Raw genomic sequence first — 26973 nt, forward strand, 5'->3', positions numbered from 1 at the left:
ATGGAAAACCAAGTGGAACCAAATGACCCGTATCACATTACATACATGATTCATTTCCTTCTCGGAGCGGGTTACTTAGTCCCATGGAACTCTTTCATCACAGCCGTTGATTACTTTCAACATCTTTACCCATCAAGACACGTCAGCAAGGTGTTTTCAGTAGCCTACATGATGTCCGCTACAATAATGCTTTTTGTGTTGACATATTTGTCTAGCAAAATGAAGTTACCCGGATTCAAAGTGAGGCTGAATATGGGTTATGGGCTATTTGTTTTGGCATTGATGGTTGCACCAGTGACAGGTTGGATCGATCATGGAAACGGGTCGGGTTATGGGTTTGTGGTTTTGGTGTTAATGGTGGCATTAACTGGTTTAGCTGAAGGGTTGACGAGTGGTAGTTTAATTGGTGCTACGGGGAAGTTGCCTGAACGCTATATGCAAGCTGTTGTCGCTGGCAATGCTTCAGCTGGTATGTATCAGTATTGTTACATTATTATACATATTATTATTTATATAATCCGTATATAATCCCAAGAGTCCATCCTTTTCTAAAACCAATTGGTGATAGATGGACTTCCCCTTTGACTTATATGCATACATTTGTTTTTGTCCATCACCGATGTGGGATAACTTCCCAACACGCCCCCTCACATCGAGGCGTGGAACGGTTGTAGAGATGGCAGCAAGAAGAAGGCCTGACTCAATATCTTTGTAGCGACGGCGGCACACTCATGGGGGCCTGACTCGGACTCGCTTTGTAAAACCGCTTACCTAAGCTCTGATACCATAACAGAATTGATAAATCGTATTGCCCTACAACATATTTATATTCTATATCTATTATTATAAAAATACAACATTTATGATTTCTTTAAATTGTATACTAATATTAGTAGTAAGAATTTGAGTTAAAAATGCATTCACCACCATCAAATTTGAGGACATTAATTAAGTTTGTTACGAAATATGATCTACTTCTGCTTTAATGAATAAATAAAAAAATTTAGCTAAGGATGATGAATCAAAAGTCCATAATACTGTAGAATGCACTTTTAACTTTAACTATTAACCCTCGGTCTCAAATAATTATCCACAATTACATTTACATATTAGTTTTTTTCAATGTAATTCTATATTTTCGAAAATAGATAATCAGTTTTACACTTTTAATCTCGTTTATACATTTTTACAAAAGTGTATGCCTAAAGTAAGGAATAGGATCCGTACGCCACCCCTTTTACCATACACCACCAAGATTTTTAACTTCTTTTTAGTTGTCATAACACGCATTCCTTAAAAATGAGTTTATGGTTTACATTTTTAAAAGACTGAATTGCACCGGGGGTCCCTGTGGTATGTTCGAAATAACAAGTGGAGTCTAAAAGAAATTTTTCACCTTAGAGGGTCACTGTAGTTTGCAATAGTTTCACGAGGAGTCCAATTTGCTAACTGCCGTTAAAAACTCGGTTAAATTCCCTCACATGCACTGCACATGAGGGTATTTTCATCAATTTAGACCCCTCTTGTCAAATAACCCACCAACCCACCTTTTATGCCCACCTGCACATGTAAATCCCAAAAAAAATTCCTCTTTTTTACTCTCCACCTACAAATTACAAACCCTAATTAAATTCAAATAACAATCTCATCCCCACCTCCATCGATTTTATCAGGTGATTTCAAATCCAAACCCTAAATTAAAAGAATGAAGCAAACAACTTACTAATGTGCTGGTTCCTTGACGAACTGATCTAGATACAATTTCACGATTGACTACTAGGCTTGAAAAACGAGTTCTCGAATCAATCTTCTTGAAAACAGAGCTATGAAGAATCAATCTTCTTGAAAAACGAGTTCTCGATACAAGTTCACGAGGTAATAAAAAAACCGAGCTATGAAGAAATGATCTAGATAAAAACGTTGTTTCAGATCTCGTTTCAGATATGTGTTTGTTGCCAAAAATAGCAACCGTCAGAACCATCACTGGAACCACCACCTTGATAACTCCAAAGCCTGATTCCGACAAAAAACGAGACCACCAAGAAAATGAGATTCAGATCTAGAACCACTGTTGGAACCATCATCAGAACAACAACCGCCGTCGTAGCCTTATTCCGTTGCAATTTGAAACCAAGTTGATTGTAAATTGATAAATGTTTGATAGAACTTGATTTTATTTGATAATTGTTAAATTAGATATATGTATTTAGACTGTTGATTTTTGTTTGTTAATTGTTGATTTTAGATAAATGTTTGACAGAACCAGGTTGATTTTTGTTTGTATTTGCAATTTGGAACCAGGTTGAATGCAGGTTGATTAATTGATCTATTTACTGTGTTCTGTTTTTATTTGTTGAAAGTTACTCAGATTAACGAAGTATTGATAAAGACATAGGGTTTATTAGAATACCAATTAGGAGATGAGTGTATTGAAAATTTGAGAAGATGAAAAAGGGTTGACTATTTTGCTTGATTTTGTAGAGAGAGAGAGAGAGAGAGAGAGAGAGATGAAATGGGTGTAGGTAAGACCTAAAAGGGGTAAAAGGAATTAAAAAGATAAAATTGCCCTCATGTGCTAGTCATGTGAGGCCCAAAAAAGTTAGATTTGGACGGACGTTAGGCCGTTGGACTCCTCGTGAAACTATTGCAAACCACAGTGACCCCCCAAGGTGAAAAAATTCTTTTGGACTCCACTTGTTATTTCGAACATACCACAAGGACCCCCGGTGCATTTTTGTCTTTTTAAAACTCATTAGTTGGCTTATCTTAATTCTAACCCTAATTTTAATCCTAATTTCAATCTAATTCTAATCTAATATGGCACCGTGAGAAAACCCAAACCCACATATATGGGGTGTGGGGAGATAAGATGTACAATTTTTCTCCTATCATAGAATAAAGAAAAGTTATTTCTCTACCCAGAGTGAAACACCGTAAAAATATAGAAAATTCTCTCTCTAAATTTTTATGGATAGAGAGATTGCTTCCGAATAGACCCCCGACCATAAGTAGGTTTAAAAAATGTGAGACCGCCATGAAGGTGGCAGAATCAAATTTCTGTTGGTTTTAAACTTGTCTGAAGTTCAATTTAGCCTCTAAGCGACAGTCAACTCGCCAATAAATCGACAGTTTTTTGTTGACACGATTAATAGAGCATAGACTAGTACTAGTACTAGTACTAGTACTAGTACTAGTACTAGTACTAGTACTGAAATGTCCCGTTCTTATTGATTAAAAACGTTCCATATTAATTGATTTTGTTGCGAGGTTTTGACCTCTATATGAGACGTTTTTCAAAGACTGCATTCATTTTTAAAACAAACCATAACCTTTATTTCATAAATAAAGGTTTAAAAAGCTTTACGTAGATTATCAAATAATGATAATCTAAAATATCCTGTTTACACACGACCATTACATAATGGTTTACAATACAAATATGTTACATCGAAATCAGTTTCTTGAATGCAGTTTTTACACAGTATCATACAAACATGGACTCCAAATCTTGTCCTTATTTTAGTATGCAACAGCGGAAGCTCTTAGTATTCACCTGAGAATAAACATGCTTTAAACGTCAACAAAAATGTTGGTGAGTTATAGGTTTAACCTATATATATCAAATCGTAACAATAGACCACAAGATTTCATATTTCAATACACATCTCATACATAGAGATAAAAATCATTCATATGGTGAACACCTGGTAACCGACATTAACAAGATGCATATATAAGAATATCCCCATCATTCCGGGACACCCTTCGGATATGATATAAATTTTGAAGTACTAAAGCATCCGGTACTTTGGAAGGGGCTTGTTGGGCCCAATAGATCTATCTTTAGGATTCGCGTCAATTAGGGTGTCTGTTCCCTAATTCTTAGATTACCAGACTTAATAAAAAGGGACATATTCGATTTTGATAATTCAACCATAGAATGTAGTTTCATGTACTTGTGTCTATTTTGTAAATCATTCATAAAACCTGCATGTATTCTCATCCCAAAAATATTAGATTTTAAAATTGGGACTATAACTCACTTTCACATATTTTTACTTCGTCGGGAAGTAAGACTTGGCCACTGGTTGATTCACGAACCTATAACAATATATACATATATATCAAAGTATGTTCAAAATATATTTACAACACTTTTAATATATTTTGATGTTTTAAGTTTATTAAGTCAGCTGTCCTCGTTAGTAACCTACAACTAGTTGTCCACAGTTAGATGTACAGAAATAAATCGATAAATATTATCTTGAATCAATCCACGACCCAGTGTATACGTATCTCAGTATTGATCACAACTCAAACTATATATATTTTGGAATCAACCTCAACCATGTATAGCTAACTTCAACATTCACATATAGAGTGTCTATGGTTGTTCCGAAATATATATAGATGTGTCGACATGATAGGTCGAAACATTGTATACGTGTCTATGGTATCTCAAGATTACATAATATACAATACAAGTTGATTAAGTTATGGTTGGAATAGATTTGTTACCAATTTTCACGTAGCTAAAATGAGAAAAATTATCCAATCTTGTTTTACCCATAACTTCTTCATTTTAAATCCGTTTTGAGTGAATCAAATTGATATGGTTTCATATTGAACTCTATTTTATGAATCTAAGCAGAAAAAGTATAGGTTTATAGTTGAAAAAATAAGTTACAAGTCATTTTTATAAAGGTAGTCATTTCAGTCGAAAGAACGACGTCTAGATGACCATTTTAGAAAACACACTTCCACTTTGAGTTTAACCATAATTTTTGGATATAGTTTCATGTTCATAATAAAAATCATTTTCCCAGAATAACAACTTTTAAATCAAAGTTTATCATAGTTTTTAATTAACTAACCCAAAACAGCCCGCGGTGTTACTACGATGGCGTAAATCCGGTTTTACGGTGTTTTTCGTGTTTTCATGTTTTAAATCATTAAGTTAGCATATCATATAGATATAGAACATGTGTTTAGTTGATTTTAAAAGTCAAGTTATAAGGATTAACTTTTATTTGCGAACAAGTTTAGAATTAACTAAACTATGTTCTAGTGATTACAAGTTTAAACCTTCGAATAAGATAGCTTTATATGTATGAATAGAATGATGTTATGAACATAATTACTACCTCAAGTTCCTTGGATAAACCTACTAGAAATGAGAAAAATAGATCTAGCTTCAAAGGATCCTTGGATGGCTTGAAAGTTCTTGAAGCAGAATCATGACACGAAAACAATTTCAAGTAAGATTTCCACTCGAAATAAGATTGTTATAGTTATAGAAATTGAATTAAAGTTTGAATATGATTATTACCTTGTATTAGAAAGATAACCTACTGTAAGTAACAAAGGTTTCTTGATCTTGGATGATTACTTGGAATGGATTTAGAAAACTTGGAAGTAAACTTGCAATCTTGGAAGTATTCTTGATTTTATGAAACTAGAACTTTTGGAATTTATGAAGAACACTTAGAACTTGAAGATAGAACTTGAGAGAGATCAATTAAATGAAGAAAATTGAAGAATGAAAGTGTTTGTAGGTGTTTTTGGTCGTTGGTGTATGGATTAGATATAAAGGATATGTAATTTTGTTTTCATGTAAATAAGTCATGAATGATTACTCATATTTTTGAAATTTTATGAGATATTTTATGCTAGTTGCCAAATGATGGTTCCCATATGTGTTAGGTGACTCACATGGGCTGCTAAGAGCTGATCATTGGAGTGTATATGCCAATAGTACATACATCTAAAAGCTGTGTATTGTACGAGTACGAATACGGGTGCATACGAGTAGAATTGTTGATGAAACTGAACGAGGATGTAATTGTAAGCATTTTTGTTAAGTAGAAGTATTTTGATAAGTGTCTTGAAGTCTTTCAAAAGTGTATGAATACATATTAAAACACTACATGTATATACATTTTAACTGAGTCGTTAAGTCATCGTTAGTCGTTACATGTAAATGTTGTTTTGAAACCTTTAGGTTAACGATCTTGTTGAATGTTGTTAACCCATTATTTATTATAACAAATGAGATGTTAAATTGTTATATTATCATGATATTATGATATATATAATATATCTTAGTATGATATATATACAGTTAAATGTCGTTACAACGATAATCGTTACATATATGTCTCGTTTCGAAATCATTAAGTTAGTAGTCTTATTTTTACATATGTATTTCATTGTTAATACACTTAATAATATATTTAATTATCATTTAACATAATTAACCAAGTGTATCAATATCTTAATATGATTCATATGTACCTAGTAAGACGTTGTTATAACGATAATCGTTATATATATCGTTTTCGAGTTTCTTAAATTAATAGTCTCATTTTTATGTATATAACTCATTGTTAAAATACCTAATGAGATACATACTTATAATAAAATCATGTTAACTATATATATAACCATATATATGTCATCGTATAGTTTTTACAAGTTTTAACGTTCGTGAATTACCGGTCAACTTGGGTGGTCAATTGTCTATATGAAACCTATTTCAATTAATCAAGTCTTAACAAGTTTGATTGCTTAACATGTTGGAAACACTTAATCATGTAAATAACAATTTCATTTAATATATATATAAACATGGAAAATTTCGGGTCACTACAGTACCTACCCGTTAAATAAATTTCGTCCCGAAATTTTAAGCAGTTGGAGGTGTTGACGTATCTTCTGGAAATAAATGCGGGTATTTCTTCTTCATCTGATCTTCACGCTCCCAGGTGAACTCGGGTCCTCTACGAGCATTTCATCGAACCTTAACAATCGGTATCTTGTTTTGTTTAAGTCTCTTAACCTCACGATCCATTATTTCGACGGGTTCTTCAATGAATTGAAGTTTTTCATTGATTTGGATTTCGTCCAACGGAATAGTGAGATCTTCTTTAGCAAAACATTTCTTCAAATTTGAGACGTGGAAAGTGTTATGTACAGCCGCGAGTTGTTGAGGTAGCTCCAGTTGGTAAGCTACTGGTCCGACACGATCTATAATCTTGAATGGTCCAATGTACCTTGGATTTAGTTTCCCCCGTTTACCAAATCGAACAACGCCTTTCCAAGGTGAAACCTTAAGCATGACCATTTCTCCAATTTCAAACTCTATATCTTTTCTTTTAATGTCAGTGTAGCTCTTTTGTCGACTTTGGGCGGTTTTCAATCTTTGTTGAATTTGGATGATTTTCTCGGTAGTTTCTTGTATTATCTCCGGACCCGTAATCTGTCTATCCCCCACTTCACTCCAAAAAATCGGAGACCTGCACTTTCTACCATAAAGTGCTTCAAACGGCACCATCTCAATGCTTGAATGGTAGCTGTTGTTGTAGAAAAATTCTGCTAACGGTAGATGTCGATCCCAACTGTTTCCGAAATCAATAACACAAGCTCGTAGCATGTCTTCAAGCGTTTGTATCATCCTTTCGCTCTGCCCATCAGTTTGTGGATGATAGGCAGTACTTATGTCTAGACGAGTTCCCAATGCTTGCTGTAATGTCTGCCAGAATCTTGAAATAAATCTGCCATCCCTATCAGAGATAATAGAGATTGGTATTCCATGTCTGGAGACGACTTCCTTCAAATACAGTCGTGCTAACTTCTCCATCTTGTCATCTTCTCTTATTGGCAGGAAGTGTGCTGACTTGGTGAGACGATCAACTATTACCCAAATAGTATCATAACCACTTGCAGTCCTTGGCAATTTAGTAATGAAATCCATGGTAATGTTTTCCCAATTCCATTTCGGGATTTCAGGTTGTTGTAGTAGACCTGATGGTTTCTGATGTTCAGCTTTGACCTTAGAACACGTCAAACATTCTCCTACATATTTAGCAATATCGGCTTTCATACCTGGCCACCAAAAATGTTTCTTAAGATCCGTGTACATCTTCCCCGTTCCAGGATGTATTGAGTATCTGGTTTTATGAGCTTCTCTAAGTACCATTTCTCTCATATCTCCAAATTTTGGTACCCAAATTCTTTCAGCCCTATACCGGGTTCCGTCTTCCCGAATATTAAGATGCTTCTCCGATCCTTTGGGTATTTCATCCTTTAAATTTCCCTCTTTTAAAACTCCTTGTTGCGCCTCCTTTATTTGAGTAGTAAGGTTAGTGTGAATTATTATATTCATAGATTTTACTCGAATGGGTTCTCTGTCCTTTCTGCTCAAGGCGTCGGCTACCACATTTGCCTTCCCCGGGTGGTAACGAATCTCAAAGTCGTAATCATTCAATAATTCAATCCACCTACGCTGCCTCATATTCAGTTGTTTCTGATTAAATATGTGTTGAAGACTTTTGTGGTCGGTATATATAATACTTTTGACCCCATATAAGTAGTGCCTCCAAGTCTTTAATGCAAAAACAACCACGCCTAATTCTAAATCATGCGTCGTATAATTTTGCTCGTGAATCTTCAATTGTCTAGACGCATAAGCAATCACCTTTGTCCGTTGCATTAATACACAACCGAGACCTTGCTTTGATGCGCCACAATAAATCACAAAATCATCATTCCCTTCAGGCAATGACAATATAGGTGTCGTAGTTAGCTTTTTCTTCAATAATTGAAACGCCTTCTCTTGTTCATCCTTCCATTCAAATTTCTTCCCTTTATGCGTTAATGCAGTCAAGGGTTTTGCTATTTTGGAGAAATCTTGGATGAATCTTCTGTAGTAACCAGCCAATCCTAAAAATTGACGTATATGCTTCGGAGTTTTTGGGGTTTCCCACTTTTCAACGGTTTCGATCTTTGCCGGGTCCACCTGGATACCTTCTTTGTTCACTATGTGACCGAGGAATTGAACTTCTTCCAACCAAAATGCACACTTTGAAAACTTAGCGTACAGTTTTTCTTTCCTCAATACTTCTAGCACTTTTCTCAAATGTTCTTCGTGCTCTTGATCATTCTTTGAGTAAATAAGTATGTCATCGATGAAAACAATGACAAACTTGTCAAGATATGGCCCACACACTCGGTTCATAAGGTCCATGAACACAACTGGTGCGTTAGTCAATCCAAACGGCATAACCATAAACTTGTAATGACCATAACGCGTCCTAAAAGCAGTTTTTGGAATATCATCCTCCTTTACTCGCATTTGATGATATCCAGAACGTAAATCGATCCTCGAATAAACCGACGAGCCTTGTAGTTGATCAAATAAGTCATCAATTCTCGGCAGTGGATAACGGTTTTTGATGGTAAGTTTATTCAACTCTCTGTAGTCAATACACAACCTAAATGTACCATCCTTCTTCTTGACAAACAAAACAGGAGCTCCCAATGGTGATGTGCTTGGTTGAATGAAACCACGTTTTAATAGTTCTTGCAGTTGGCATTGCAGTTCTTTCATCTCGCTGGGTGCAAGTCTATAAGGAGCACGAGCTATTGGTGCAGCTCCTGGTACAAGATCTATTTGAAATTCAACAGATCGATGTGGAGGTAGTCCCGGTAATTCTTTCGGAAATACATTGGGAAATTCTTTTGCGACGGGAACATCATTGATGCTCTTTTCTTCAGTTTGTACTTTCTCGACGTGTGCTAGAATAGCATAGCAACCTTTTCTTATTAGTTTTTGTGCCTTCAAATTACTAATAAGATGTAGCTTCATGTTGCCCTTTTCTCCGTACACCATTAAGGGTTCTCCTTCTTCTCGTACAATGCGAATTGCATTTTTATAACATACGATATCTGCTTTCACCTTCTTCAGCCAGTCCATGCCAACTACTACATCAAAACTCCCTAACTCTACTGGTATCAAATCAATCTTAAATATTTCGCTACCCAGTTTAATTTCTCAATTCCGGCATATATTATCTGCTGAAATTAATTTACCGTTTGCTAATTTGAGTAAAAATTTACTATCCAACGGCGTCAATGGACAACTTAATTTAGCACAAAAATCTCTACTCATATAGCTTCTATCCGCACCCGAATCAAATAAAACGTAAGCAGATTTATTGTCAATAAGAAACGTACCCGTAACAAGCTCCGGGTCTTCCTGTGCCTCTGCCGCATTAATATTGAAAACTCTTCCGCGGCCTTGTCCATTCGTGTTCTCCTGGTTCGGGCAATTTCTAATAATGTGGCCCGGTTTTCCACATTTATAACAAACTACATTGGCATAACTTGATCCGACACTACTTGCTCCGCCATTACTCGTTCCGACACCATTTGTTCCTTTCGTTCTGTTAACCCCTGGTCCGTAGACCTCACACTTCGCCGCGCTATGACCATTTCTTTTACACTTGTTGCAAAATTTGGTGCAGAACCCCGAGTGATACTTTTCACACCTTTGGCATAGCTGCTTCTGATTGTTGTTGTTGTTGCGGTTGTTATTATTGTTGGGATGATTGTTGTAGTTGATGTTGTTGTTGTTGTTGTTGTTGTTGTTGTTGTTGTTGTTGTTGTTGTTGTTGGGCCGTTTGTTGTTGTTGCGATTGATGTTGCGATTGTTGGGATAATTGTTGCGATTATTATTGTAATTGCTGCTGTTGTTGTATTGGTGATTCTTATCACTGTTTTCCTCTCACTTTCTTTTGACTTGCTTCACATTAGCCTCTTCAGTCGTCTGTTTCTTTAATTCTTTCCTCAATCTGGTTCACTAGTTTGTGAGCCATTCTACATGCCTGTTGTATGGAGGCGGGCTCGTGTGAACTTATGTATTCTTGGATTCTTTCCGGTAATCCTTTCACAAACGCGTCGATCTTCTCTTCCTCATCTTCGAACGCTCCCGGACACAATAGGCACAATTCTGTGAATCGTCTTTCGTACTTGGTAATATCAAATCCTTGGGTTCGTAACCCTCTAAGTTCTGTCTTGAGCTTATTGACCTCGGTTCTGGGACGGTACTTCTCGTTCATCAAGTGCTTGAATGCTGACCACGGTAGTGCGTACGCATCATCTTGTCCCACTTGCTCTAGATAGGTATTCCACCATGTTAGCGCAGAACCTGTGAAGGTATGCGTAGCGTACTTCACTTTGTCCTCTTCAGTACACTTACTTATGGCAAACACCGATTCGACCTTCTCGGTCCACCGTTTCAATCCGATCGGTCCTTCGGTTCCATCAAATTCCAAAGGTTTGCAGGCAGTGAATTCTTTATAGGTGCATCCTACACGATTTTCTGTACTGCTAGATCCAAGGTTATTGTTGGTATGTAGCGCAGCCTGTACTGCGGCTATGTTTGAAGCTAGAAAAGTACGGAATTCCTCTTCATTCATATTCACGGTGTGTCGAGTAGTCGGTGCCATTTCCTTCAAAATAGTCAAATGGAACAAGTTAATCATACAGAATATTAAGAGTAGTTAATAGTATTTCGTAGCATAATATGAACTCATTTATAAAAGCTTTTTCTTCATATTAGCGTTTTATAAGTTTAAATTCGGGTAGTACTGTGACGACCCGGAAATTTCCGACCAAATTTAAACTTAACCTTTATATGTTTCCGACACGATAAACAGAATTTGTAATGTTGAATCTCAAAAATTTTGGAACTACATTCACGTAATCAATTACCCTTTGACCGTGTTCGACGATTCACGAACAATTATGTGTATATAGATATGTATATATAATATATAATATTAACTGAAAACATTAACAAAGTATTAGATATATGATACTTTACATGAACATATTTGTATCGATATATTTATCGACGGAATTAAGAGATAATATCAAATAATTGAATTATCAGATACATTATGATATGATTACGGGCCTATGTTATGAGGTCCACTGTGATTTAAGAAATCTATTCTTTTTGACAACTCAATACTTAACCAGTATGATAAAGATAACGATATTTATATTTTATTTTATTAAATATATAAAATGATTTAAATTAATATTATATATATTTTTTTATACGCGTATTATATGTACATAGTTTTATACTTTTACTATACTTAAACTTTACCTTTACTTTACTTTTACTTTACTTTAACTTTAATAATTCATACTTTAATAATTCACTTTAATAATTCATACTTTAATAATTCACTTTAATAATTCATACTTTAATAATTCATACTTTAATAATTCACTTTAATAATTCATACTTTAATAATTCACTTCAATAATTCATACTTTAATAATTCACTTCAATAATTCATACTTTAATAATTCACTTTAATAATTTAAAAATCTATTATAAATCGAATTCAATAGGTTTCATTATTTCATAGAAACTTGAAAATATATTTCTCTAAACTCTCTCAATCGAATTACATATATATATATATATATATATATATATATATATATATATATATATATATATATATATATATATTTACTTAGTATTATTTCAAGATATTATTAGTATACATAAAATACTACGACGGAGTTATATTCAGACGATTTCAAAATAAGTTTTCAAATGGGATAGAGCTAAGGAAATTATGGGTTATAGCTATGAAGATTATGGGTATTGATCGAGGGTATTGCTCGTGAGGTCAACCTAACGTTTATCATTTTCGTTGCGTCTACGTACTTTCCTGCAATATTGAATCACAATATTGATACGTGAGCATTCATATCTTATCTTTTATATATTAATAGTGTATCCCTGACTAGTGCTCGAGTATATATGATTATGCATGTTTGTATGCTTAGTTTCGTCATTAAATAGTTTATGATAAATCACGAATTTGATACATATGCTACTGAGATAAGTTATATGATATGCATGTCGTTGAAAAGCTGAAGAAAAAAAATTAATAACTTTTCATTTAGAAATCGTGTGGTTTCGATGAACGGATTAAAAGATATGGTCAACTGAATTATCATTAATTTTAATATTATTATTAAAACGATTATTATAACTGTTATCAGTTGATGTTATTGCTAAAATTATCTTTATTACTAAAAATTAATATTTTTATTGAAACTATCATTTTATTATTTTTATCATTATCATTATTATCAATATTATTTTATCAAATAAATATGCGTACAAAGATATTTTTACCACACGTAATGTAATTACATTAATAATACATACCACTATATTTTTATGATATTAAGTGAATTTTATAAATTTTATTACTTGAGATATATAAAAGTATATTTTTATCATATATGAATTTTAATATAAATTTTTATTTATTAATAAATGACTTGTATTATTTAGTATAATAAGATCTGATAAATATATTTAAATATATAAAACTACTATATATAAGTTATATAATAAACATGTATAGATTTTGGAAGTCATTTTGGGTCAAGTTGACTTTTGTTGACTTTTGCATGTCGGTCTCGAGCATTAGGATTGTGATACACTACGACTTGACCTAAATTGTTACACAGATATTGACCAACATATAAATATATATACTTAATATAGGTTCGTGAATCCGAGACAAACCCTGCACTTGTTCAGTGCTGTCATATACATAATTGCTACGAAATACAGTATTGTGAGTTTCATTACTCCCTTTTTTATATATATTTTTGGGCTGAGAATACATGCGCTGTTTTATAAATGTTTTACGAAATAGGCACAAGTACTAAAACTAATTCTATGTGGGTTTAAACCAGAAATATACCCTTAGCTTGGTAACATTAAACTACTTGTCTATGTACGGTAGGCGCGAATCCTAAAGATAGATCTATTGGGCCTGACAAACCCCATCCTGACTATGGGATGCTTTAGTACTTCGAGGTTATTTTAAACACACCTGATCTGGTGTACTTCAGAGGGTAAAACATGAATGTTAAGGCTTGTTACCAGGTGCCTACAACTTATAGAATACTTTTATACACTTGCGAGTGTACGGATATTTATAGAAACTGAAATCTTGTGGTCTATTACTATTACGGAAATGATTGATTATGATAAACTAATGAACTCACCAACCTTTTGGTTGACACTTTAAAGCATGTTTATTCTCAGGTATTAAAGAAATCTTCCGTTGTGCATTAGCTCATTTTAAGGATATTACTTGGAGTCATTCATGACATACTTTGAAAGACGTTGCATTCGAGTCGTTGAGTTCTTCAAGATTAATATTAAGTCGATTATAGTTGGATGTAATATGAAATGGTATGCATGCCGTCAATTTTTGATGTAAAGAAAGTTTGTCTTTTAAAAACGAATGCAATGTTTGTAAAACGTATCATATAGAGGTCAAATACCTCGCAATGTAATCAACTGTTGTGAATCGTTTATAATGTATATGAACGGATCCTTTCAGTTGGTATCAGAGCGGTGGTCTTAGCGAACCAGGTCTTGCATTAGTGTGTCTAACTGATAGTTGTTAAGATGCATTAGTGAGTCTGGACTTCGACCGTGTCTGCATGTCAAAAGTTTTGCTTATCATTTTTAGTCGGAAATCATCTACTTACCATCCTTAGGAAATTACCTGCTTATCATTCTTAAGTCTAGACGCGTTTTCCTACATTTATTGCATAATAGTGTATAGACGAATTCTTATCTTAGCATATCTGTTACTGTGAACTTTGACTGACATCTTTCAAAGATTCCTCCGTAATTTATGGGATTTTGGTATTATATATACATATGTAAATTATGTATTGAAGAATACCAAATCTAAATTCTATAATCTATTTCATACCAAAAAATTCTTTCCCTGATCATACAAGATGGATCCCTCAACCGGTTCGAGTTCCTCGGATTCCGACAGCTATGCCGATATGGATTTCCACATGAGCTCCGAAAGCAGTGTGACCGGAATGGATCAACCAATTAGCCATCATCTATTCTGGATGAATTGGGGATGGGTTCGTAATCTACTTAACCATTGGAGACAAGAAGAAGGCGATCCCTTTCATCCACCACATTGCCCTCTTGGCAATGAACCTGAAGCACTTACCGGCGAACCTGTCCGAAACACCATTTTCTCTCTCATTTCCAGAGTATCTCGTCATAATTGTATACTACACCAAATTCTAGATCTTATTTATCCGCTCGTCCGAACCGACAATCACCCCGGTGTAATAGAAGAAGTCAACGAGCTTCGCGCTCGGGTAGTGGCTTTGGAGAATATGGTGCAAAGGTTACAAACACCAGCAGCAGCACCAGCAGCATAACCAGTACCACCATCAACAACATCAACAGTACCATTACCACCACCAACAACAACCGCATCGCAAACCTCAACTTCACAATCTGTCCCACGAGCATCGACGTCATACGCCATGTAGATACCAAGGAATACCACAACGATGAAGTATTGATTCATAACTTCATTGGGGAAACATTCTACGGCGATTATGTAATTTCTAAAGTTTAGAAATTATCTATCCTAGCCTTAACCATAAATCAAATGAGTTTAATTTAATATTAACTCATTAAATCAATATTACATCTGAAGAAATATACACATATATATTTCCATAAAGACTGTAATAAAATTCTTTTGTACAAAATATTAATTGTGAAAATTTTTTTAAACGGGTAGGTAATACCCGAGAGATATATAAATTCACAATTAATATGTTACATTCTTCGAATCTGATTCAGCAAATCATCCATTATACTCCCTACTTTCACAATAATATACATTCTTTTATAGAAATCAAAACAACCATACTCATTCAAAATCTAATTACATATTCTGATTTTGAAATCTCAGAATTCGATTCAAGATATAACCGAAATCATCACTCTTAGATTCCTACATCTTTCAAAACTATACTTTGACTTCAAAACTGTCCTAGAACCTCATTTCTATTCATGGAACTCACAAAAAATATTTGTATCATTCAAAATCTTAGAACATCATATGTATATTAACAATTACAATATGTGTTCAAACACTTCAAAATTCCTAAAGACATGCGAGATGATGATCCAACCACATATTACCCACTGTCATACATCTGAAAAGCTCTCGAAACCAAAGTTATAGTTTAACACGTATCCGTGTCAGATCCTTTGATATTTATTACCAAATATAATTTTTCAATCTCTTTCCAAAATAGACAGTTTTGTCACAGCTCCAGCAAATCACCTTCATTTGTTTATACGAATAAACCTTATTATAACAATTACCGCTTCATCATTGTTACCGGGGAACCTTTCATATCTCGCCACATTAGCAGTAAACTTATCAACAACTTCATTAACCTTCGACTTAAGCCTCTCCGAAAAGCCACTATACTTATTCATTAAAACCCCATCATGTACTCACCTACATCCTGTAACAATAATTGTCACACCAACTACTGGAAATTAGCAATCAGTATTTTGAATTTCGCGACAATTTTACGTCAAAAGTTATACATATAACGTCTATCTCCTAGACTTACATACTTCGAATGTGAATTTTCTGAAAAACATCCCAAACTATGAACTAGTTCTCCGAAATTGGAAAAATGCTGATGAAGCAGCAAAAACTATAAACGACTTTAACAGTCAAAAGTTTGATGATAAAGAATAGTATGGTGGTAAAGCTGAGAAAAAGAGAAGGTTTGAAACTGGAAAACGGATTGAGCTGACCATGAAGGAGGCTGTGGACAAATCACAAAGACTAAACCTGCCTTCAAAGGATCCAAATGATTCAGTGTCTACTGAAATCATTAGCAAACAACTTACTTCTTATTCTAAACCTTCACAGACAAATCTTCATCATCATCCATATTATCGTATCTTTTATTATAATATCTTCGATATTCCTGAAGATATTTTCACAACTATTCTTATCCGAAATCTTTTATCTCTTCACAATATCTGCGTTACAACATAAAAAGAAACTTTGTTAGTTTCTAAATTCTAAAAAAAAAAAAAATTTGAATTTAAAATAGGAATGTTTTTGAAGTAGTGTTGGGAATTGAAGCATGAGTTAGTATAATATAATGACACTTGATCAACGTGATTATATTACAGTAAGTCATGCTGAGTTTCTAATGGAACGTGATGATTCACAGAACATACCGTCATCATGTACTGTTTACACGACTCTTACATTCTACCCGATTTTCAAACATATTAAGAACATATCATCTTGATAGCTCTATATTTTCGGATATTCTGGTAATTTGCCAAATCAAGATCGTACCATTAAGATTTTCTTCTTGGAACATTAACTATGTTCATCCAAAAATTCATATCTATGAATTCTGGACCATTATCCGCTTGACTTAAGGTCGGAAAGAGAAAACGAAAGCATGAAGCTCCGAAATATAATGGAGAATATAAAGCCTGATAACAATCTCGAAATTACAAACCGTGTATATCAATGCGTATAGCAATATAAAGACACAGGAGAATAAAAAACACAATAACCCCAATGTAATGGTAGAAGAAAATAACTTCCTCCGGTGGTAGATGAAAAAGAAGAATGACAGATATGAAAGTTAAGAGTATATCAAGAATCAATACTGGATGAAGCATATTAACGAATGCTTTAAAGTATGAATTGGGGAGAAAGACTAGAAGGTGTGAGCTGTGGAAATAAAGAAACGAAGGGGGTGGAATTATAGTAAAATATCAGACAGAGAAATCGAGACAGATTATCGCATTTAATCCAAGAAGATCCTGATTTCCTTAATCGCCGAAGAACCAAATCTTATTGCAAAGATTTTCTTTAAATCCCATGAATTCCGAAAATCAATCATAACTACGTCATCGGTTAAAACGAATATACGTTTACTCATTTCACTCTCTCGCGATAGCTTCACTTATACTCTTCGCGTAATCAAATTGTTTTATCTATATTACTCAATGATGATAAAACTCTATTTATCAACTCATATTCGTCATGAAAACATTTTTATAGTTAGCCATGACGACCTCGATCAAATTTCGGGACGAAATTTCTTTAACGGGTAGGTACTGTGACGACCCGGAAATTTCCGACCAAATTTAAACTTAACCTTTATATGTTTCCGACACGATAAGCAGAATTTGTAATGTTGAATCTCAAAAATTTTGGAACTACATTCACGTAATCAATTACCCTTTGACCGTGTTCGACGATTCACGAACAATTATGTGTATATAGATATGTATATATAATCTATAATATTAACTGAAAACATTAACAAAGTATTAGATATATGATACTTTACATGAACATATTTGTATCGATATATTTATCGACAGAATTAAGAGATAATATCAAATAATTGAATTATCAGATACATTATGATATGATTACGGGCCTATGTTATGAGGTCCACTGTGATTTAAGAAATCTATTCTTTTTGACAACTCAATACTTAACCAGTATGATAAAGATAACGATATTTATATTTTATTTTATTAAATATATAAAATGATTTAAATTAATATTATATATATTTTTTTATACGCGTATTATATGTACATAGTTTTATACTTTTACTATACTTAAACTTTACCTTTACTTTACTTTTACTTTACTTTAACTTTAATAATTCATACTTTAATAATTCACTTTAATAATTCATACTTTAATAATTCACTTTAATAATTCATACTTTAATAATTCATACTTTAATAATTCACTTTAATAATTCATACTTTAATAATTCACTTCAATAATTCATACTTTAATAATTCACTTCAATAATTCATACTTTAATAATTCACTTTAATAATTTAAAAATCTATTATAAATCGAATTCAATAGGTTTCATTATTTCATAGAAACTTGAAAATATATTTCTCTAAACTCTCTCAATCGAATTACATATATATATATATATATATATATATATATATATATATATATATATATATATATATATATATATATATATATATATATATTACTTAGTATTATTTCAAGATATTATTAGTATACATAAAATACTACGACGGAGTTATATTCAGACGATTTCAAAATAAGTTTTCAAATGGGATAGAGCTAAGGAAATTATGGGTTATAGCTATGAAGATTATGGGTATTGATCGAGGGTATTGCTCGTGAGGTCAACCTAACGTTTATCATTTTCGTTGCGTCTACGTACTTTCCTGCAATATTGAATCACAATATTGATACGTGAGCATTCATATCTTATCTTTTATATATTAATAGTGTATCCCTGACTAGTGCTCGAGTATATATGATTATGCATGTTTGTATGCTTAGTTTCGTCGTTAAATAGTTTATGATAAATCACGAATTTGATACATATGCTACTGAGATAAGTTATATGATATGCATGTCGTTGAAAAGCTGAAGTAAAAAAATTAATAACTTTTCATTTAGAAATCGTGTGGTTTCGATGAACGGATTAAAAGATATGGTCAACTGAATTATCATTAATTTTAATATTATTATTAAAACGATTATTATAACTGTTATCAGTTGATGTTATTGCTAAAATTATCTTTATTACTAAAAATTAATATTTTTATTGAAACTATCATTTTATTATTTTTATCATTATCATTATTATCAATATTATTTTATCAAATAAATATGCGTACAAAGATATTTTTACCACACGTAATGTAATTACATTAATAATACATACCACTATATTTTTATGATATTAAGTGAATTTTATAAATTTTATTACTTGAGATATATAAAAGTATATTTTTATCATATATGAATTTTAATATAAATTTTTATTTATTAATAAATGACTTGTATTATTTAGTATAATAAGATCTGATAAATATATTTAAATATATAAAACTACTATATATAAGTTATATAATAAACATGTATAGATTTTGGAAGTCATTTTGGGTCAAGTTGACTTTTGTTGACTTTTGCATGTCGGTCTCGAGCATTAGGATTGTGATACACTACGACTTGACCTAAATTGTTACACAGATATTGACCAACATATAAATATATATACTTAATATAGGTTCGTGAATCCGAGACAAACCCTGCACTTGTTCAGTGCTGTCATATACATAATTGCTACGAAATACAGTATTGTGAGTTTCATTACTCCCTTTTTTATATATATTTTTGGGCTGAGAATACATGCGCTGTTTTATAAATGTTTTACGAAATAGGCACAAGTACTAAAACTAATTCTATGTGGGTTTAAACCAGAAATATACCCTTAGCTTGGTAACATTAAACTACTTGTCTATGTACGGTAGGCGCGAATCCTAAAGATAGATCTATTGGGCCTGACAAACCCCATCCTGACTATGGGATGCTTTAGTACTTCGAGGTTATTTTAAACACACCTGATCTGGTGTACTTCAGAGGGTAAAACATGAACGTTAAGGCTTGTTACCAGGTGCCTACAACTTATAGAATACTTTTATACACTTGCGAGTGTACGGATATTTATAGAAACTGAAATCTTGTGGTCTATTACTATTACGGAAATGATTGATTATGATAAACTAATGAACTCACCAACCTTTTGGTTGACACTTTAAAGCATGTTTATTCTCAGGTATTAAAGAAATCTTCCGCTGTGCATTAGCTCATTTTAAGGATATTACTTGGAGTCATTCATGACATACTTTGAAAGACGTTGCATTCGAGTCGTTGAGTTCTTCAAGATTAATATTAAGTCAATTATAGTTGGATGTAATATGAAATGGTATGCATGCCGTCAATTTTTGATGTAAAGAAAGTTTGTCTTTTAAAAACGAATGCAATGTTTGTAAAATGTATCATATAGAGGTCAAATACCTCGCAATGTAATCAACTGTTGTGAATCGTTTATAATGTATATGAACGGATCCTTTCAAGTACCTACCCGTTAAGTTCATACTTAGTAGCTAATATACAATTCAACTACTACAATTCTATATGAAAAACTGATTATAATAATATTTCGCGTTCAAACTTTTATACAATATTTTACAAACTTACAATACCGCTTATTTTACATAAAGCATGAAATATAGCACACAATAACTTTGATACAAGATAGTTGTGAAGATAATTCTAGCTAGTACACAAGTCGTTCAGCAAAGGCAATAAAGACACGTAATTCAAACGTCCAGAAACAAGTCATGCATTCTGGTTTTACTAGGACTATTTCCCATCCTTGGTCTTGTGGAACATAACCGTTATGGCCGTTGATAAGACAGCGTGTTGTAACGTCGTCAAAGGGACGAGGGTTACGTAATGTCCAACAGTCCCGTAACAATCTAAAAACCTCATTTCTTACCCCAATTACCGACTCCGTTACTTGTGGGAACGTTTTGTTTAATAGTTGTAGCCCGATGTTCTTGTTCTCACTTTGGTGAGAAGCGAACATTACTAACCCGTAAGCATAACATGCTTCTTTATGTTGCATGCTAGCCGTTTTTTCTAAATCACGAAGTCCTATATTCGGATATATTGAGTCAAAATAATTTCTTAACCCGTTGCGTAAAATAGCATTTGGGTTCCCCGCAATATATGCGTCAAAGTAAACACATCGTAACTTATGGATTTCCCAATGTGATATCCCCCATCTTTCGAACAAAAGCCTTTTATAAATCAAGGCATTCTTGGAACGTTCTTCGAATGTCTTACAAACTGATCTCGCCTTAAATAGTTGTGCCGAAGAATTCTGACCTACTCTAGACAAGATTTCATCAATCATGTCTCCAGGTAGGTCTCTTAAAATATTGGGTTGTCTATCCATTTTGTGTTTTTATACTGTAAAATAGACAAGAGTTAGATTCATAAAAAAAAATACTTATTAATACAAGCAATTTTTACATATATCATAAAGCATAAGCACACTATATTACATATATTACACCACACGAATACAACTATCTTATTCCGACTCGCTCGTTTCTTCTTCTTCGGTTTTGGCTCATTTTGCCAAGTTTCTAGGGATATATGATGTTCCCCTAATACGAGTTGTCGTTTTCCACAACGGTTTAGAAAAACCTGGTGGTTTAGAGGTTCCCGGGTCATTGTTACAACTTAAGGGCTTCGGGGGTTGACGATACATATAAAGTTCATCGGGGTTGGAATTAGATTTCTCTATTTTTATGCCCTTTCCCTTATTATTTTCTTTTGCCTTTTTAAATTCAGTTGGGGTAATTTCTATAACATCATCGGAATTCTCGTCGGAATCCGATTCATCGGAGAATTGGTAATCCTCCCAATATTTTGCTTCCTTGGCGGAAACACCATTGACCATAATTAACCTTGGTCGGTTGGTTGAGGATTTTCTTTTACTTAACCGTTTTATTATTTCCCCCACCGGTTCTATTTCCTCCTCCGGTTCCTCCTCCGGTTCCTCCTCTTCCGGTTCTGATTCTTCTTCCGGTTCTGATTCTTCTTCCGGTTCTTCTTCGGAAACTTGTGAATCAGTCCAATATATATTCGACTCTTCATTATTATTAGGTGAGTCAATAGGATTTGTGCTAGAGGTAGACATCTATCACACAATATCAAACATGTTAAGAGATTAATATATCACATAATATATACATGTTAATAATATATAGTTTCCAACAAAAATGTTAAGCAATCATTTTTAAAGAAAACACGGTCGAAGTCCAGACTCACTAATGCATCCTAACAAACTCGATAAGATACACTAATGCAAATTTTCTGGTTCTCTAAGACCAACGCTTAGATACCAACTGAAATGTCCCGTTCTTATTGATTAAAAACGTTCCATATTAATTGATTTTCGTTGCGAGGTTTTGACCTCTATATGAGACGTTTTTCAAAGACTGCATTCATTTTTAAAACAAACCATAACCTTTATTTCATAAATAAAGGTTTAAAAATATTTACGTAGATTATCAAATAATGATAATCTAAAATATCCTGTTTACACACGACCATTACATAATGGTTTATAATACAAATATGTTACATCGAAATCAGTTTCTTGAATGCAGTTTTTACACAGTATCATACAAACATGGACTCCAAATCTTGTCCTTATTTTAGTATGCAACAGCGGAAGCTCTTAGTATTCACCTGAGAATAAACATGCTTTAAACGTCAACAAAAATGTTGGTGAGTTATAGGTTTAACCTATATATATCAAATCGTAACAATAGACCACAAGATTTCATATTTCAATACACATCCCATACATAGAGATAAAAATCATTCATATGGTGAACACCTGGTAACCGACATTAACAAGATGCATATATAAGAATATCCCCATCATTCCGGGACACCCTTCGGATATGATATAAATTTCGAAGTACTAAAGCATCCGGTACTTTGGATGGGGCTTGTCGGGCCCAATAGATCTATCTTTAGGATTCGCGTCAATTAGGGTGTCTGTTCCCTAATTCTTAGATTACCAGACTTAATAAAAAGGGGCATATTCGATTTCGATAATTCAACCATAGAATGTAGTTTCACGTACTTGTGTCTATTTTGTAAATCATTTATAAAACCTGCATGTATTCTCATCCCAAAAATATTAGATTTTAAAAGTGGGACTATAACTCACTTTCACATATTTTTACTTCGTCGAGAAGTAAGACTTGGCCACTGGTTGATTCACGAACCTATAACAATATATACATATATATCAAAGTATGTTCAAAATATATTTACAACACTTTTAATATATTTTGATGTTTTAAGTTTATTAAGTCAGCTGTCCTCGTTAGTAACCTACAACTAGTTGTCCACAGTTAGATGTACAGAAATAAATCGATAAATATTATCTTGAATCAATCCACGACCCAGTGTATACATATCTCAGTATTGATCACAACTCAAACTATATATATTTTGGAATCAACCTCAACCCTGTATAGCTAACTCCAACATTCACATATAGAGTGTCTATGGTTGTTCCGAAATATATATAGATGTGTCGACATGATAGGTTGAAACATTGTATACGTGTCTATGGTATCTCAAGATTACATAATATACAATACAAGTTGATTAAGTTATGGTTGGAATAGATTTGTTACCAATTTTCACGTAGCTAAAATGAGAAAAATTATCCAATCTTGTTTTACCCATAACTTCTTCATTTTAAATCCGTTTTGAGTGAATCAAATTGCTATGGTTTCATATTGAACTCTATTTTATGAATCTAAACAGAAAAAGTATAGGTTTATAGTCAAAAAAATAATTTACAAGTCATTTTTGTAAAGGTAGTCATTTCAGTCGAAAGAACGACGTCTAGATGACCATTTTAGAAAACATACTTTCACTTTGAGTTTAACCATAATTTTTGGATATAGTTTCGTGTTCATAATAAAAAACATTTTCCCAGAATAACAACTTTTAAATCAAAGTTTATCATAGTTTTTAATTAACTAACCCAAAACAGCCCGCGGTGTTACTACGATGGCGTAAATCCGGTTTTACGGTGTTTTTCGTGTTTCTAGGTTTTAAATCATTAAGTTAGCATATCATATAGATATAGAACATGTGTTTAGTTGATTTTAAAAGTCAAGTTAGAAGGATTAACTTTTATTTGCGAACAAGTTTAGAATTAACTAAACTATGTTCTAGTGATTACAAGTTTAAACCTTCGAATAAGATAGCTTTATATGTATGAATAGAATGATGTTATGAACATCATTACTACCTCAAGTTCCTTGGATAAACCTACTGAAAATGAGAAAAATAGATCTAGCTTCAAAGGATCTTTGGATGGCTTGAAAGTTCTTGAAGCAGAATCATGACACGAAAACAATTTCAAGTAAGATTTTCACTCGAAATAAGATTGTTATAGTTATAGAAATTGAATTAAAGTTTGAATATGATTATTACCTTGTATTAGAAAGATAACCTACTGTAAGTAACAAAGGTTTCTTGATCTTGGATGATTACTTGGAATGGATTTAGAAAACTTGGAAGTAAACTTGCAATCTTGAAAGTATTCTTGATTTTATGAAACTAGAACTTTTGGAATTTATGAAGAACACTTAGAACTTGAAGATAGAACTTGAGAGAGATCAATTAGATAAAGAAAATTGAAGAATGAAAGTGTTTGTAGGTGTTTTTGGTCGTTGGTGTATGGATTAGATATAAAGGATATGTAATTTTGTTTTTATGTAAATAAGTCATGAATGATTACTCATATTTTTGAAATTTTATGAGATATTTTATGCTAGTTGCCAAATGATGGTTCTCACATGTGTTAGGTGACTCACATGGGCTGCTAAGAGCTGATCATTGGAGTGGATATACCAATAGTACATACATCTAAAAGCTGTGTATTGTACGAGTACGAATACGGGTGCATACGAGTAGAATTGTTGATGAAACTGAACGAGGATGTAATTGTAAGCATTTTTGTTAAGTAGAAGTATTTTGATAAGTGTCTTGAAGTCTTTCAAAAGTGTATGAATACATATTAAAACACTACATGTATATACATTTTAACTGAGTCATTAAGTCATCGTTAGTCGTTACATGTAAATGTTGTTTTGAAACCTTTAGGTTAACGATCTTGTTGAATGTTGTTAACCCATTATTTATTATAATAAATGAGATGTTAAATTGTTATATTATCATGATATTATGATATATAATATATCTTAGTATGATATATATACAGTTAAATGTCGTTACAACGATAATCGTTACATATATGTCTCGTTTCGAAATCATTAAGTTAGTAGTCTTATTTTTACATATGTATTTCATTGTTAATACACTTAATAATATATTTACTTATCATTTAACATAATTAACCAAGTGTATCAATATCTTAATATGATTCATATGTACATAGTAAGACGTTGTTATAACGATAATCGTTATATATATCGTTTTCGAGTTTCTTAAATTAATAGTCTCATTTTTATGTATATAACTCATTGTTAAAATACCTAATGAGATACATACTTATAATAAAATCATGTTAACTATATATATAACCATATATATGTCATCGTATAGTTTTTACAAGTTTTAACGTTCGTGAATCACCGGTCAACTTGGGTGGTCAATTGTCTATATGAAACCTATTTCAATTAATCAAGTCTTAACAAGTTTGATTGCTTAACATGTTGGAAACACTTAATCATGTAAATAACAATTTCATTTAATATATATATAAACATAGAAAAGTTCGGGTCACTACAAGTACCAACACAAATACTAATACTGTACTAGTACTAGTACTAGTACTAGTACTAGCACAAATACTAATACTGTGTTTCATATTCCAACCTGTTTATGTGGTTTTTTGGTTACAAATTAATTGAGTTTATTATGTCGTTTCCTGGGCCATTTAACCTGGGAGTTGCCTACTATCTAGTTTGTACTTCACCTATGCTCTAATTGTGTCAAATTAACATTATTAACCTGTATGCAGGGGTTTTGGTATGTATGTTAAGGATCGTAACCAAAGCTTCACTTCCTCACTCAAGAAATGGGCTTCGAACAAGCACACATATCTACTTCTTCACAAGCACATGCATCGAGCTCCTTTGCATCGTATTCTCCAACTTACTTCACAAGTTACAAATTGTCCGACATTACACCACAAAAGAGCTCGATGATCAACCCAAAAACGACGACCAAAAGCCCAAAACACGGCATGTTTTGAAGAAGCTCAAATGGTTAGCTATATCAGTGGTCTTGATTTACGTCGTGACCTTATCGATATTCCCAGGGTACTTGAGCGAAAATGTTAAATCCGTATCGTTTGGAGATTGGTATCCCGTTTTTTTGATAACCATTTTCAATGCTGGTGATTTTTCAGGCAAGTGTTTGACCGCAATTTATGTGGTTAAAAGAAGTAAATGGGTTATTTGGGGGTGTGTTGGAAGGGTGTTGTTTTATCCTCTTTTTATGGGTTGTGTTTTTGGGCCCAAGTGGTTGCGAAATGAGGTGATGGTGACACTTCTAACGTTGTTGTTGGGACTTAGTAACGGGTATTTGACTAGTGTGATTATGATTGTGGCTTCTAAATCAGTCCCCGTTGAGGAATCGAACGTTACTGGAATCATAATCAGCTTGTTCTTGGCGATCGGGTTAGTGATCGGTTCGGCTTTAGGTTGGTTGTGGAACATTAGAGCATAGTCATAAAATTGTTATACTATGAAATTAAGGTCATAATTATGTTTTATTTTGAGAATGGTATTGAAAATACAGGAGAATAAAA

The 26973-nt window shown here is 32.9% G+C and overlaps 1 protein-coding gene across 1 annotated transcript; it reads left to right on the plus strand.

Moving 5' to 3' along the window:
- LOC139867823 (equilibrative nucleotide transporter 8-like) lies at positions 1–26891 on the plus strand. The gene is made up of 2 exons (XM_071856174.1): positions 1–469; positions 26182–26891. The coding sequence occupies exons 1-2, from the start codon at positions 1–3 to the stop codon at positions 26889–26891; spliced, it is 1179 nt and encodes a 392-aa protein (XP_071712275.1).
- The last annotated feature ends 82 nt before the right edge of the window (positions 26892–26973 follow it).

This window comes from Rutidosis leptorrhynchoides, chromosome 9 (genome assembly GCF_046630445.1).
Source record: "Rutidosis leptorrhynchoides isolate AG116_Rl617_1_P2 chromosome 9, CSIRO_AGI_Rlap_v1, whole genome shotgun sequence".
Classification (NCBI taxonomy): Eukaryota; Viridiplantae; Streptophyta; class Magnoliopsida; order Asterales; family Asteraceae; genus Rutidosis; species Rutidosis leptorrhynchoides.